The sequence below is a fragment of the Saccopteryx leptura genome, chromosome 2, assembly GCF_036850995.1.
Source record: "Saccopteryx leptura isolate mSacLep1 chromosome 2, mSacLep1_pri_phased_curated, whole genome shotgun sequence".
Taxonomy (NCBI): Eukaryota; Metazoa; Chordata; class Mammalia; order Chiroptera; family Emballonuridae; genus Saccopteryx; species Saccopteryx leptura.
In genome coordinates this window covers 5,551,952-5,566,945 of record NC_089504.1, presented here as the reverse complement: position 1 = coordinate 5,566,945, position 14,994 = coordinate 5,551,952, and the positions used below count along the sequence as shown (strand labels likewise).

The 14,994-nt window shown below is 61.5% G+C and overlaps 1 protein-coding gene across 1 annotated transcript in view; it reads right to left on the bottom strand.

Annotated features, from left to right (window-relative positions):
* The window catches only part of FIBCD1 (fibrinogen C domain containing 1), a 29,756-nt gene extending 16,947 nt beyond the window's left edge, over positions 1–12,809 (bottom strand). Inside the window, exons 1-4 of the mRNA XM_066366889.1 lie at positions 12,537–12,809; positions 4,673–5,152; positions 1,381–1,540; positions 782–918 (exon numbers count right to left, since the gene is read on the bottom strand). Of these exons, the coding sequence (XP_066222986.1) occupies positions 782–918; positions 1,381–1,540; positions 4,673–5,152; positions 12,537–12,608 (849 nt within the window). The 5' untranslated portion in view covers positions 12,609–12,809. The remainder of the gene's footprint in view (positions 1–781; positions 919–1,380; positions 1,541–4,672; positions 5,153–12,536) is intronic.
* Positions 12,810–14,994: the final 2,185 nt, after the last annotated feature.

Below are 14,994 nucleotides of genomic sequence, written 5' to 3'. Positions count from 1 at the left end.
CCCCCCCCACCGGCCTCCCTCTGCTTAAATCAGCCACTTTCTGATGCAGGTGGGCAGCCCCATTTCACAGCTGAGAAAACTGAGGCTCAGAGAGCTTCAGTAACTCATCCCAGCTCCTACACCAGGCCTGTGCATGGATGTCGGAGCCCACGGTATACCCGCCGCGCTCTCTGCCTCCCTGGCTGCCCCAGCCCTGCCCCTGCCTGTCCGGGCCTCTCACGGTTCCCATGTCCCACCCCGGCAGGGGGCAAAGGCGCGAGGCGGCCAGGGAGGCACCGGCACCGCGCCAGGGGACCGGCGGGGTCTCGCCTCCAGCAGCCACGCTGCCCCTTCCATCTCCTGCACACGCCACGAGGATGACACGACAGACGGTCAGTGTCCACACACGCCAGCTTTTGAACTCACATCAGCGACAGGTTCCCCGTTTCCTCCCACCGCCTGACCCCCGATGTGCCCGCCTCGCCCTGGAGCCGCTGCTCCGGGAGGACTCGCCCTCAGGAAGTGCAAGGTGGCCCCACAGACAGGCCACAGGTACCGGGTCTGGTGTCTGCTCCCAAGTGGCCCCCGAGGGTCAGCTCACAACCTCCACTGGGCCCTGTGGGCAGGTGTCTGTAGGTGTGGAGCCCCCTGGTGAGATGACAGGCAGGTGTGTGTGGGCCAGGGGGCTCCCGGCAGGGCAGGGCTGGGCCAAGGGTGGGAGGCCGCTCGAGCCCCCAGGGCTCCCGGCCTTGGTCACCCCAGGGCCCGCCCTGCCCGGAGCTGAGCGGGGCTGGGGACTCACCGTCCAGCCACCGCCGTCCGTGCTCATGTCGCAGTAGACCTGGAAGCCGGCGGGGTCGTGCGTGGGGAAGACGGAGTAAACGCCGTCCTCCTGCCGTCCGCTCAGGAGGACGTCCAGGCAGTCGCGGGGCCGAGAGCCTGCGACAGGGACGGCCTTCAGGGTGGCCCCCCGCCGCCCGCGCCCCGCCCGCGCCCTCCTCCCCGGGCCTCCGACTTGTCGACCGAGCAACGTCCAGTGGGCTCCGCAGCCTCGGCCTTGGGGTCAGACCTTGGCTCTGCCACTCGGGGTCAGACCTTGGCTCTGCCACTCGGGGTCAGACCTTGGCTCTGCCACTCCCGGGGTGGGTTTGGGTATGTGAGCAGGCCCTCTGAACCTCGCTTTCCTCATCTGGAAAGTGGGTGCAGTGAGCCCACCTCGTCGGGCTGCGGGGCGGGGGGCTCCACAGGGGGGTGCCATTGGGGTTCCAGGGTGGCCGACTGCAGGAAGTTCATGGCAGACGAGCACCTGTGTTTCTTCTCAGTGTGGCGGGTGGGGGACACGGGAAGTGAGGCAAAGCTGGAGCAAGTTGCCCAAAGGGGACAGCCCTCACCCTCACTCACCGTTGGCGCAGCCCCGGGGCCGCGACCCCCTGGCGGGCGCCCTCTGGAGGTCAGCCTTGACTCGGGGCCGGCTCAGCGCCCGGTCCCTGTGCAGGGCGTCCAGGACGTCGCTGACCAAGCTCACCAGGTGAGCCATGTGTCCTTGGCTGTCCGAGAGAAGCTGTGGAACACAGGGGTGGTCAGAGGGGGCAGGGGCTCCGGGGGGCACACGGCAGGACACCTGCTGGCAAGGGTGGGCTCCCGGGGTGACAGCAGCCCCTGTCCTGCTCCGGCCCCAATCCAAGGCGGTCTGAGCCTGGGCAGCCAGATGATAGGGGCTCACATGGGAGGGTCTGGGGTCTGTCACCTCCCCTCCCCAGGATCCAGAGGGCTGCAGGACCACAAGGAAGGGAGGCCAGCCGTGGGCGGTCCGCAGCCAGCCAGAGGGCATGGAGCTTGCTGGGTCTTGATACAACGAGCCTGTCACCTGCCAGATAATAGCTTGTTTAAGGGAAAATAGAAATATACTGTGCCGTCAGTTTACAAAATGTGATTCCCGGCTGGTCGGGAAGCAGGGGCCCGCGAAGCTTTTAGCTTCCCTGTCAGCTTCTCCTCCGCTGAGCAGGTGATTCAGGGAGCACTGCGGCCCCAGGGCGCTAGGCAGAGCCGGGCCGGGGTGTCGGGCAAGCTTCCTTCTGATGCTGGTTTCTCCCTGGGCTTGAGCGCAGCATGTAGCAGACAGGCCCATGGGGGAGCCCTGCAGAGGGGTGCAGGCAGCCCCCCAAGGAGCAGGGCATAGAGAGCAGGGTGTGTTGGGAGCAAAGATCACCGGGCTCATTGGTCAGGTCTCTAGGCTTCTGCCCGTGTTTCTCAGACGACACAAACACACAGGCACGAAAGCCCTCCACTTAAACCAGCAAATGACTAAGGTCAGAAGGTACATATAAACATGCCCCGAGTTAACGGGCAGAGGCCGTCCCTGCGAGCTGAGCCACATGAATGCGTTAGCGAGGACTCGGCAGCCTTCAGAAGCAGTGAAGCCAGAGCTGCTGCCGGCCACGCGGAGCCTCCGGCTGCCCCGCCACAGAACGGGGTCGCAGTCCCCGCCTCCTGCGAACACACAGGCAGGCCTAGCACGCGGGGGTCCCTCACGACTGCTGCGAGAGGGGCTCCCATGGCTGAAGCTTCGGGTGCGATTTCCACCGTAATAGAGACGCTGGCGGGCAGAGGGCATCTCAGGTGACCGCTGTGGGCCGAGCCTGTGCAGTCAGGAGCCCCGGCGCCCGGTCAGGGATGGACCACGTTGTCCTCATTGTACAGGTGGGGAGACCCACCCTGTGGAGGGCACCTGACATGCCCAAGGTCCCCCAGGGAGACTGGAACCCTGAGCCAGGGGCGTCTCAGCCATCTGTGCACACGAGTCACCCTGGTGCTTCCTGAGCTGTTGGGACCTGGGGCGTTCGGGACGAGGTCCAGGGATGTGCCTTTGAACAAGCAACTCTGGCAAATCTGACGGGGGTGCCTGTAGGCACTGCTTTGAGAATCGCAGGCCTGGGCTGACCGGCTGAGGTTCTGGGAAGCGTGGAGAGGAGCTAGCAGCCGGGTGACATGGCTCTGCGAGGTTCACGGTCCCTGGAACCACCCCAGGTCTGTGGGAAACGAGTCTAATTAAACATTGCTCTGGGATGTAAATATATCAGGTGAGCCAAAGCAGTCCTGGGCCCAGGAAAACTATCCATCTTTTTTTTTTCTTTTTTTTTTTTTTTTACAGAGACAGAGAGAGAGTCAGAGAGAGGGATAGACAGGGACAGAGAGATGAGAAGCATCAATCATTAGTTTTTCGTTGCTCATTGCAACACCTTAGTTGTTCATTGATTGCTCCTCATATGTGCCTTGACCGTGGGCCTTCAGCAGACCGAGTGACCCTTTGCTCGAGCCAGCGACCTTGGGTCCAAGCTGGTGAGCTTTGCTCAAACCAGATGAGCCTGCGCTCAAGCTGGCGACCTCGGGGTCTCGAACCTGGGTCCTCGGCATCCCAGTCCGACGCTCTATCCACTGCGCCACCGCCTGGTTAAGCAAAACTATCAGTCTTGAAAGAGCAGCTCTAGGCCTCTCTTGGGCAAGTAGTAGAGATCCGAGGCCCCTCCCCAGCCCCTACTGCAGCCCTGAAGGCGGGGTGGCCGTGGGCCAGGCCTGGCTGACCAGGGGCTAAGCTGTGTGGAGAGCAAGGCGGGGGACCCTGGAAGTCTGGCGGTGGTGCCCTGAGCCTGCTGATGAGGGGCAGGGATGTGCAAACGTGGGTAGTAAGTCGCAGGGCCGCTGAGCACCCCACCCGGGAGGGGGAAGCCGCTTCCCATCCGTCACCCAGACAGGATGATGAGGACTATCATTCCTCCAGCTGCAGCCTTCGGAGGGAGGGGAGAGGCCCATTGCTCATGTGCTGTTGGGTGACCGAGTGCCTGGTCATCCCCGGTGTCCGGAAGGGGCTGGGACCGCTGGCAGGCGTGGGGCTCAGTTCCTCGTCCCTCGGGACCTGAGTCACAGGGGTGATGGGGTGCAGGCTGGAGGCTGGGCAGGGCGTGACCTGGCTGGCCCCTGGGTCAATCACAGTCCTATTCTGGGCCTGTTTTTTTCCTAGTGGAAAATGGTGGAATCCACTGAGATGCTCCAGGTCCCTGGTCCTGTGAGGGGCAGTTCCTGCTGTGCTCCAGACTCCGTCAGCGATGGAGACACTTCACCCAGGCCTGCCCAGCGTTTCCTAGGACTTGGTTGGCTCGGGCGTGGGCAGGGGGCAGAGGTGGTGGGGACAGGCTGAGGGGCTGGGGGGGCTCCCTCACTGGTCCCTCCTTCCCCGGAGAGCTGGGACGTCGAACAGCAGTGAATGGGGGGCATCGGGGAATGGGTGCAGTTCCTCTGGCCATGTGCACCCCGGGGAGGGCTTGCCACCGGCCATGAGCCTCAGTTTGCTACTAAAGGTCATGACCACCCCCACCGGCATCTTCCCTGCACTGGAGCCCTGGGAAGCCCCCCAAGCCTGGATCTGACCTGATGGCTGATGCCACGAGTGCTACACAGCTAGTCAGGGGCACCAGGACAGTGTGTGGGAGACAGACTCCTGTCACCATCAGCTGGGTGGCGTTGGATAAGTGACCTCTCGGAGCCTCATCTGCTCATCTGTAGGAATGGCAACAGCCCCTGGTCCCGGGGCACCTGGGGACTCGGACCACAGACGTCTGGTGCTGGCACACGGCTGGCGTGCAGTGGCAGCCAGTCTAGCCTCCCACTGAGACCTCAAGCTCGACCTGCCCCTTACCTGGGTGAGGCGGGCGTGCTCGCTCTGCAGGACGCTGAGCCCCTGGCCCAGAGTGCCGTGCCCCTTCCGCAGCCCTGCGCACTCCGCCTGCAGCTCCGAGGCCCGGTCCAGCAGCCGGGGCAGCTGGTCAGCCAGCGTGTCCAGCAGCTCCCGCTCCTGCCCGCCCACCGGCTGGGGCTCAGCCTGGTGCTCGGTCAGCGCCTGCAGCACGGAGGCCTGGGCGCCCTCCAGGCGGGCAAAGCCATCAGCAAGGTCGGGGCAGCGCGGGTCAATGAGGATGCTGAGGCGTGAGCTCTCCGCTCTCTCCACGGTGACCAGGGCGCTGTTGGCACCGGCCGGCCCGGTGCTGACGACGGGCGGGGGCGCCGTGCCCGGCGCGGGAGCGTGGTTCAGGAAGAGCACGGTGCCGGTGACAGCCACGGCCAGCAGCACGGCCAGGGACAGCAGCACCGTGCACAGCACGTAGCCACAGCTCGGCCGCTGCGGGCCAGCCAGGGCACGAAGACACAGAGACGGACAGACAGACAGACAGACAGACAGGAGAGAGAAGGAAGAGGCAGCGTCAGCAGCAGACCTGGCCCTCCAGCTCTGCCCCCTGAGGAGGACCCAGGCAGCCCCAGGTCGGGGCTCTGGACACAGCTCAGAGGATGCCCTTCTTGGGGACGGGGGGAAGGGAGTCAGAGAGACGGAGCAGGAGTGAGCGAGCCAGAGATGCTGGGAGATAGAGATGGAGAGGATGAAAAGAGAAACCACGGCAGAGAGACAGATGCCAATGGACAGAGTGACCCCTGCTTTCTTCCCGGCCCTGCCCCGCCCCACTCGGCTGGCCCAAGGAGGGACTGCCTTCCCCAGATGGGCTGGGCTATGGTCCTCACAGCCACTTCCCACGGGGCGACCTTGAGTGAGGGACCTCACCTCTCAAAGCCTCCGTGTCCTCACCTGTAACATGGGGCAAGGCTAACACGCCCCACCCTACCCCACCCCTGGGCGCCCGTTGTGCAGACTCAGGGAGAGCTGTAAAAGTGACAGTAACAATGTTACAAATTGTCACTCTGTCTCAGCAGAATGAGCGCCTTGGGGTAGTGGGCGCCCATCACTGAAGGTCTCTTTCAACCCGGAGCACCCACATTCCAAGTCCCAACGCTGGTGCAGGCCTGTGAAGCTGCCAGGAGCCCCCGGCACAGGGGGGCCTCCGGAACACCCCTCTTCCCTCTCCTGTGTCTTCCCCCTTCCCCCCACCCTCCACAGAGCAGCCCCCTCGCCTGCAGGATAAACAGAATAAACACCGAGGTGGGAAAGGGGCCTCCCCTGTTCTAAGGAGGCAGCTGTGCCTCCCAGAACAGAGAAAGAGCGAGGCAGGCAAGAATGGAGGCATCCGGCCGGGCGAGAACTTGAGCTAGGTCCGCACACGCCCTGGGGGCTAGCAACAAGGGAAGCTGGGACCCAAGTGCAGCTGGGACTCAACGGAAGCACCACGACACAGCAGCAAACCCAGAATCCCTGCATGGGGAGACTGAGACCCAGAGAGGGCAAGAGCCCTGCCCTGAGTCACACAGCAAATCAGAGGCAGAGCTCAGACTACACTCCCAGCCTCCTGCCTCCTCCACCACTAACTAAATCCCACCCCCCTCTCCGTTTTCAACTTTCTGGATTCCGATGAATCTTTAGATGAGTTAGTGTACTGAAGCACTTAGCCCGGCTCCTGGCGCCACGTGCGTGTGCAGTAAATATTAGCGGCTTTATTCTCTCGTGATCAATGTACCCAGAGCATGTGGAAGTGCTTGGTTTTTTATTATTTTCCACCCAAAGTGTTATTTCTGTGTGTCACTGATGCCAGGACGTGCCTTCTCTTTTTCACATTTTAACACCTCTGATGTTGGCAGCATCTTACAGCTGCAACTGACAACTTGCCTGCTTTCTTAGCGACACATAAAACAGTGGTTCCCCTTACCTCCCGTAACGGGTCTCCCTACGAGGAAATGCGGTGGAGCAAACAGCTCCTTTTCTATAAATGCCAATTCTCCAAGTAACCCCCGAGCATCCTGTTTGGCACTGCGGTGAGGGGAGAGGTACAGATAGACAGGCAGACCCCCAAGGAAGCCATCTGTGTTATTGGCGAGATGAGCGATTTTCAACCGGTGCGCCGCAAGAATTTTAACGTGTGCAATACCTGATCTGTGTAGTCAGGGGCACTGACCTCTTTCCCCTTAGGTTGTCAAATTAAACATGACAACAGCCAATACAACAACAGCCATCTGGTGTGAATGCCCTGTCTTGACCCATTAACATATAGGTCAGAAATAATAGAGTTGCATCTTATTGGTTACGTCGCATAATAAGGTTGTATCTGATGGGTTCATTCTTGGTACCAGAAATCCTTATATACAAATAGAGGCACCTGGTTTTTTAAAAAGTCCCTTTGGAGCAAAAAGGATAGGCAATCATTTTTGGGGGGAGTGGGGGGAGAATCAATCAAAATTATACGTTTTTGGGGGGGGTCAGATTGGCAAAAAATATATTTTTTGGTATGTGACCGTCACTGTAGGTCAGCAGCTTCCGGACCGACGGGCACCACATTATCACCGCTGCTCTTTGAGTACATACCCTGTTCCTGCCACTGGAACTTCCGGATAACTCCCTGCTCTGGTTGGATTCACTTTGCAGATGGAAAAACTGAGGCTCAGAGAGCAGAAGATTCTGCCCAAGGTCACACGGAAGGCAAACGGTCCAGCCGGTATTTGAACCAGGGGCCAGGCGACTCTGGAATTGTACTGTGCCCAGGCTGCTCATTGAGCCACCCCACCACGTTTTGTCCTCTGCCTGAGTGTGACTGGGGTTTGAGAGACAAAGCCCTGTGTCAGCAAGTAGGTCTCTGTCAGGCCCCTCCGGGTCCATCAGGACACACCTTGCCCGGAGCAGCTCAGAGCAATGTCCTCAAACTGAAGAGCACTAATGTCCCCAGCTGGTGAGGCAGAATGGCCAGCTATGCCCCCCCCCAAGTGTCTCCAGCAGGACCCTGGCCCACTTCTACCCAAGCCCCAGGTCCCTGGCAGGAAGACAGGGGTCGTGGAGAAGGGGAGGGACTCAGGAAAGTTGCAGGGGGTCCTCTAGGGGCATGGGGACAATGGAACTTGGTGATGAAATGGGCCACTCAGCAGAGGAAAATTAGTCTTCAGAGATCACCTTAAACATGAAGTACTGCTCGCTTTTATAGGCTGCCGGTGACGTGCCTTGCAAAGAAATCTGCTCGAGGTAATAGGGGGGCTGTGGGCAGCGAGCAGCCCGACCCAGTGTGCCGCAGGGCCGGAGCTTATTAATCCGCGTTGGCTGTGGCGGAGCGCAGCGCACACCCTGGGGTCTGCGCGGCGGCGGATGCACACAGGTCCCCCGTCCGGCTGCGAGGAGCCGGACACCGGGAAGTATCCCAGGAAGTCCGCGTGAGAGGAGGCCCCCTGCTGCTCCCACCACCTGCCTGAGCTCCCATCTGGAGGCATGTGGCTTCGACCCCTGTGTGACCCCTCAGTGCTGGCCCACGGTCAGCCTGCCCAGGAAGCCCTGGCCAGTGTGCTAGGGTGTGCAGGGTGTAGGGAGACCCAGAGGTCCCTCAGCTGCAGGGTGACATCTGTCTCACTGCTTTCTTTGAGTCCCCAGTTTCTGCGAGTGGACACGGGGTCTAGCGGGGGGCAAGGAGACCTCGCTGCCTGGGTGCCCTGCTGACCCGTCCTGTGCAGCCCGCACCCTGCCTCTTCCATGTAATCTCAGGGAACTAGGTGACAGCTCTCCCCCGAGAGGGGCTGAGGCCGAACTCCTAGTCCAGCAGGAAGAAGACGTCTCCCCGCAGGAAGGACAGGCAGCGTGAGACCCCGGTGCCGGCCACTCCCAACCCTCTCCTAGGTGCCGCCCAGCTAGAGGCCAGGTGGCTGTTCAGGACCAGAACACGCCTCACTAGGTCAGCTCGAGAACAACAGGAGCGGGTGGGATGTGGCCTGTGGTCTGGCAGGGGCTCTCTGGTGGGCTGACGGGGTCAAGGGAGACAGTGGGAGGCCCAGTCCCGCCCCCAGCCCCTGGGGCAGTCCTCCTCGCCTCCCGGAAAAGCCCACCCCTGGGCGAAGGGCTCCTGACCTGTGCTGAACTCTGAGCCCCTGGCCCTGGAAGAGAGGGGTCCACATTCCCCTAGAGTGAGGGGCTGCTGTTATGCTCAAAGTCCTGGGAAGAGGGCCCGTGGCCTGTTCTACGAGCCCTGGGCCCAGGGAACCTGCAGGCGATGTATTCCCCCTCCTCCGCCTCCCGGTCAGTCACAACATGGCTGGCTGATGAGCAAGAGGCCCCAAGAAGGGACCCCGAGGAGGGGCTCGGGAAGGGACAGGAGGAAGGAGTCCTTGACTTGTAGTCACCCCCCAGGGGGCTCTTTCTGCCTTTCTCCCTCCTCCTCTCCCAACCATGCCACACAGGCACCCCACCCCAACCCCCAGGGACCACGAGGAAAGAGGCGTCTTTTCATCGCTGAACCCATTATACTTTGTGACGACACCCGTCTGGTGAGTTTGTTCCCCCACGGGACTCTAAGCTCCCAGAGGCACCTCCTAGCTGAGCAGGGTCTCCAAAGTGTCATTCAGTGAATTCAATGCAGCGGGGTTTAGGTTAGACATCAGGAAGAACTTCTCAGTGAGAACTTGTCTTCTTTCTGGAATGTTTTTAGAAGTTTTGAAAGTATCAAGAGAATGACCTGGGCTAGGTCAGAGGTGGATTGCCCTCTGGAGTGACTTGGCTGGGGGGCTACTCAGAAGCAAGCCCCCCTCCACCCCAGGGAACAGTTACATGGTGACTTCCTGCCCTGTACTCCAGGACTAGAAGAATCATGGCTATTTTTAGATCCTTCCATCTGAGCGACTGCAAACTCCCGGCCAACCTTCCAGCATCATCTCTCTCCCCAAGAGCACGCGAGCCCTTCTCTCCGCATGGGAGAAGGGAGACTCTGATGAAGTCGGCATCTTGCCCGCGGTCACCCGGCAGAGCAGGAGCTGAGGCCAGAGGGGCCAGGACAGAGCGAGCTCAGGGCGTCCCCCGAAATGACGGATGCTCGGACACCAGCTTTTCATTGGCAGTGGACCTTGTAGTCTGGGGATCACGAGCAGCAGGCTGAGCAGAGAAAGGGCAGCTGGCCTGTCCTCCCTTCATCTTCCCACCAAGGCTCAACGGCCACCTGGGAGGGACCCAGGTTCGAGTCTCAGCTCCAGCCTCAGTTTTCTCTTAGCCTCAGTTTTCCCATCTGTCAAATGGGACCATCATCCCGGCCACCAACCTGCCAGGGTGGTTTTGACGAAGAAATGAGAGCTGTGGGGGTAAGGCCAGCTGGTACTCGGACTGTGGCGCTGGTGCCCCATTCTCCCAGAGAGAGACCCTCAGCCAGGCCCTGCTGGTGGGAGCTGGGTGGTCAGATCACTTTCCCTGGCGGGCAGAGGGGCCATCAGGACCCTGACAGCCTGCGAGAGAGGTCAGGCTGCTTTGAGAACCACCTTCCTGGAGGGTGCACCAGGCTTTACAGTTTGCAAAACACACCAGGACGTCACTTGACCCTCCTAACAGCTCTCCTCATGAGGCAAGGAGGGCGCGGGGACTGCGGTTCCATTTTATAGACGGCGAAGCCCAGGGCTAGAGAGGGGCGTCACTTGTCCAGAACCACACAGCATGTCCACGGCCGAGACGCAACGGGAAGCAGGGCCCCCGGGGCCAGGCCGGAGGGAAGCAGGGCATGGGAAAGGCCTTGCCTCCCCTCTGAAGCTTCAGAGGAGCCTGGGGCTGGAGCAGGGGGCAGCCTGGCAACACGCTGGGTCACCAGGGAGTTGCAAGGTGATGCAGTGTTTGATACTGGCCCAGGCCCCGGGGACTACAAACCCTCAGCCTCCTCTAAGACCAAGGGGCAGACAGTAGGGCCCTGGCCCAGTGGCAGCTGGGAGATGTGTCCCTGGGGAGCAGCAGAGGCCCCGAAGCCACATTTCAAACCAGAAACCTCCTCCCTTTGAAACACAGCAGGACTTGCCGGCTCCTCTCCCACAGCACTTCCCACATGAGGCTCCACGCAGTTCGACCCAACAAATATCCCTTAGCTCCCAACCCAAGCCACAGAAAGGGCAGGGGCCTGGGCCCAAGGGTGGACCCCAGGACGGGGGCCTAGAAGGAGCATGTGTCCAAAGGAAGCTCCTGATAGAGGAGAGACTCGGGGCTGGGGCACAAGGCAGCGAGATCAAAGCAGCTGAGCAGCACAGGGAAAATGCCAGTGGGGCTTCGAGACACAGCCCCTGGGCATCAGGGAAAGCTTCCTGGAGGAGGTAGCGTTTAGTAGGTTTTCTCTGAGGGAAGGTGAGCACGTGCTTATGTGCATTGAGGAGCCTGGTGTGGCCCACAAGGTGGGACAACAAAGGGCGGAAATGAGTAGCTGGGTGTGGGACAGTACCTGAAAGGGGGCTCATCAAAAGGGAGAATGGGCCGGGCTGGGGACAGCCTTGAAGGACAAGTCTAGAAGGTAAGCCTGATCTTGCTAAGAGGAGAGAAAGTCAGAGCAAGAGAAGACTATCTGGGGATGGCTGCGGCGTGGGCCTGACCTGGCAGGGAACAGACCCCTCCAGGAGGCACCCGGGAAGGCTCGGGTCAGACCTGGCTTCTAAGCCGGGCTGCGCTGCTAACATGCTGTGTGACTTGCGAATGTGTATCCCTGCCTTGTCCCCAGGCTTCTGCGGGAAGTGAGGTTGTGTGAATGGTTAGGAAAGAGCTTTGCAAACTGTAGAGGGCTGGGCCCCCACACCACGGCAGCGTCACTCCAACCAGAACGAGCAGGTTGCAGCTTCTGAGAGCAAGGGGCCGCCAAGGTCCGCCCCTGCCGCCCCCTCCTGCCGCTGCAAACACGAGCTGTTCCTTCCCCAATGACATCTGTCTGGGAGAAATTTGAAATTTAAAACGGGCAGCCCCATTAATTCCTCTCCTCGGTGAGCAGGCCTCCGCATCTTGCCTGCCTGCCCCAGTCCCTTGTCAGCCTGGCCTGGGGCGGCCCCAGGGCTGCACCTCCGCTCAACCTGCCTCCACTCTGGCCAGCCTGCGTCTCCAGCCCCCTCTCTGACCAGCCCTGGAGCTCTGCCCTCACCCTTTTTCGGGGCTCAGCTCTGGGCACCCCCCGGGCCTGCTCACTTCCATGGCCCCTGAAGAGGCCACAGGAAGGGTAGAAGGAACAGAGCTGGAGCCCTCAGACCCGGGTTCAGATCCCAGCAGGGCTGTGTGGCCTCCAGCAGGAGCCACCTTCTCTGAGCTTTTCTCTCCTTGTCTCTAAGCTGGAGCATCCCCAACCCAGAATTCTCACAGGAGGCAAATATTTATTGATCTTCTACGGCGTGCGCGTGCATGCGTGTGTGTGTGTGTGTGTGTGTGTGTGTGAGGGGGGGGGGCTAGCTAAAGTGTGAGGATTCAGAGGAGATGAAGAGGAGGGTCAAGTCTTGGTCCTGAAGCTCAGGCTTCCATGCCAGGCACCCGGCACAGGGTGACACAACCGCTTAGTAAGTGGGTAAAGGTTCCCATTGTAGAGGCGATGAAACAGGCTCAGTGAGAAGTCACTCAGCCAACTAAAGGGCTGGTCCCACTGTGAAATAACGGTCCCAAAGACCCATGGTAGCACCGGGAGTCTGCTGGAGGTGCAAGGGGGCCCTTCCTCCTGCAAGGGTACCGCCCTATTCCAAACCCCAAGTTCCATCCTCCTCTTCCAGAGGAGAAACGAGGTTGCTCTCCAAACTCCAGCCCGGAGCTGGGTGTCCATCCCACCAACCGCAGCAGCCACCGCCCGGGCCGGAGTGTCTCCACGACCCTGGTCTGCGCGTACCTGAGGCTTGTCGCGCGGCCGATCCTCAAGTTGGGAAGCGCCGCCCATGGTCTTCCACCGGTCGTTGACCATCTTCTGGCAGGACGGCCAGGAACGGCGGCTGGAGCGCGCCGCTGCGGAGCGCAAAGGCGCCGAGGTGGGTGCGGGCTCGGGGCGCGTCCTGCCCGCCGGATCCCCGGCTTCGTGCCTCGCGCCAGGGAGGCCCGGGCCAGCAGGCGTGCGTGTGCAGGTGTGTGTGTGCGCGCGTGTGTGTGCACGGGCTTGTGTGCTGGTGGTGAGAGCGGGAGCGCGAGAGCCGCCCGCCTGCCCGCTGCTCGCGCTGCGCGCCGTACCCGCTCTCCGCTCCCGCGCCTCCCCTGCGCGCTCCTTTGCCTCCGCCCTCCCTCCTCCCTCCTCCTAAATCTCCGCTTTTTTTTTTGTTTGTTTGTTTTTTTTTTGTCTCGGACTCTCTTTCCCTTTTATTGCTTCCCGGTCTCCCTCTGACACACACACTCACATACACACACTGCAGGCTTCGATAGTTACATTCCGCCTCCAAAAGGCCAAGATAAAGGAGGCAGACCGGGACCCCGACATTGGGCCGGCAGGAGGGCAGCAAACGCCGCGAGCAGCCTGGCCCTCGCCCGCCCACAGAAGGACCCGAGGACCCTCGTGGCGCCTCCTCACAAACTTCCTCCCGGGCCGGACTCGCACCAACTAACCGTGCGCCTGGGCGCGGCGCCGGGCTGGCCTCGTGGGCGCCCCCGCCCGGCCGTCGTGCGTCCCCCGGGAGCGGCGCGGCGGTCCTCGCGGCTCCAAAGGACGCAGAGCTCACCCCGGAACCCGGGCTGGGGGTAAGGGGAAGCGGCCGGCCAGAGTGCGCCCCCTGTGGATCTCCGAGGTCTCGTCCCGGGCCCGGGGTTAGTGCGCCCCGTCCGGGAGTCTCATGCCACGGGGGAACAACTCCTGGGGACACTGCCGCACGAGGTTTGCCCTGGGGAAGGCTTGGCCAGAGCCCACAGACCTGCGTCCAGGCGCTCTCAGGCGCAGAGCCGTGGCCAGACGGCCTGCGTGCTGAGCTGGGGTCCCCGCTGCCGCGACAGCCGCCCGCACCGCGGTCGCGAGTACGAGCCGCCCCGCGTTCTGCCCGCGCTCCCGGCGGATCGCCCGCGTTCCCCAGGCGCGCCCCGCGCCGAATCAGCCCCCGCCTCCTCCTCTGCAGGGCAGAAGAGGGATTTGTGCCGGGAGGGGGCTTCTTAGTCGCCCCCTCCCACCTGCAGCACTTTTAAAAGCGTTGAGTCTTCCTGGAGCAGCCTTCTGAGGTAATTGACAAAGTCCCTAATCTGCCTCGTTAACAAGCTGCTATTGTGGCTTCTGACCGGGAGACGCCCACACGGCCCGACGCCGCGTTCCCCGCCAGCCGCGCTCTCCCCGGGCTGCCGCCAGAGCCAGGCCAACTGCCCCTCCCCCGCCCCTCTCCGCAGCCCCTTATCTTCTGCTCCCCCAACTGCAGAACAGAACCCCCCTTGTCTCGCCCCCCGCTTCTCCCCAAAGCTGTTTTCCGGCTCCCGGGGCGCCTTGGCCCGCCACGCTGTTCCCTGGCACCGACTTCGTCTCTCCCCCACTGGCTGCCAGTCTGTCGTCACATCTTTGTCCCTCTCCCGGGTCCTCTCTGCGTCCCGCACTGGCGGAGCAGGCTGCCAGGGGATGGGGGTTGCATCCTGAGGCAGAAAGCTGGGGTGGGAGGGGGGTGGTACTCTGTGTCCCATGCCATCTGAGTAGCCTGTTATTCACCCACTAGAAGCTGGGTTCACAATCCACCAGCTGTTTGTCCACAGCCTCTTGTTTCTTCCAAGGCTGCCTGCAGCCCCACTACACTGCCCACAGGGAGGCTGCCCAGTGCGCTGCAGGATCCCATAGCACAGGCTGGGAGTCACCGGACCCGTTTGGAACCCCAGTCCTGTGGCTCTTATTGGGCCCTGTTCCTATGGATTAAAGGGGTTGGCAGGTGACCTAGAGGGTTATTAGGGCAGAGAAATGTGGTGGGAAGCACAAGGCCTTGGCTGTGTGGCCTGGGGCAAGCTACTGTACCTCTCTGAGCCTCAGTTTCCCTACGTGTACCAAGGGGTTATCAGCACCCTCTGCATTGGGGCTCTTGTAAAGTTCTGAGAGTTGATAGAAGCACCTGAGCAGGTTGCAAACTTTCCCGCTTTGACCTTGGGCAGATTTTCTGTCTTCTCCAGCCTCAGTTTCCTCATTGAACAAGAAATCACAACCTCCTCCTTCTTAGTGGGGGATTGTGAGGTTGCCAGGCACATGGCTGGGACTTTCTGTGACTTCAGTGTGAGGTGTAGAGGTAAGCCCCAGCGGTGTCTATGCACAGACGAAAGACCAACCGAGCGGGACCCTGAACCGAGATGCTGAGTGCGGGGAGGAGGATGCTAAGGCCAACAGAGGTTCCGGGCATGCACTCCAGGGA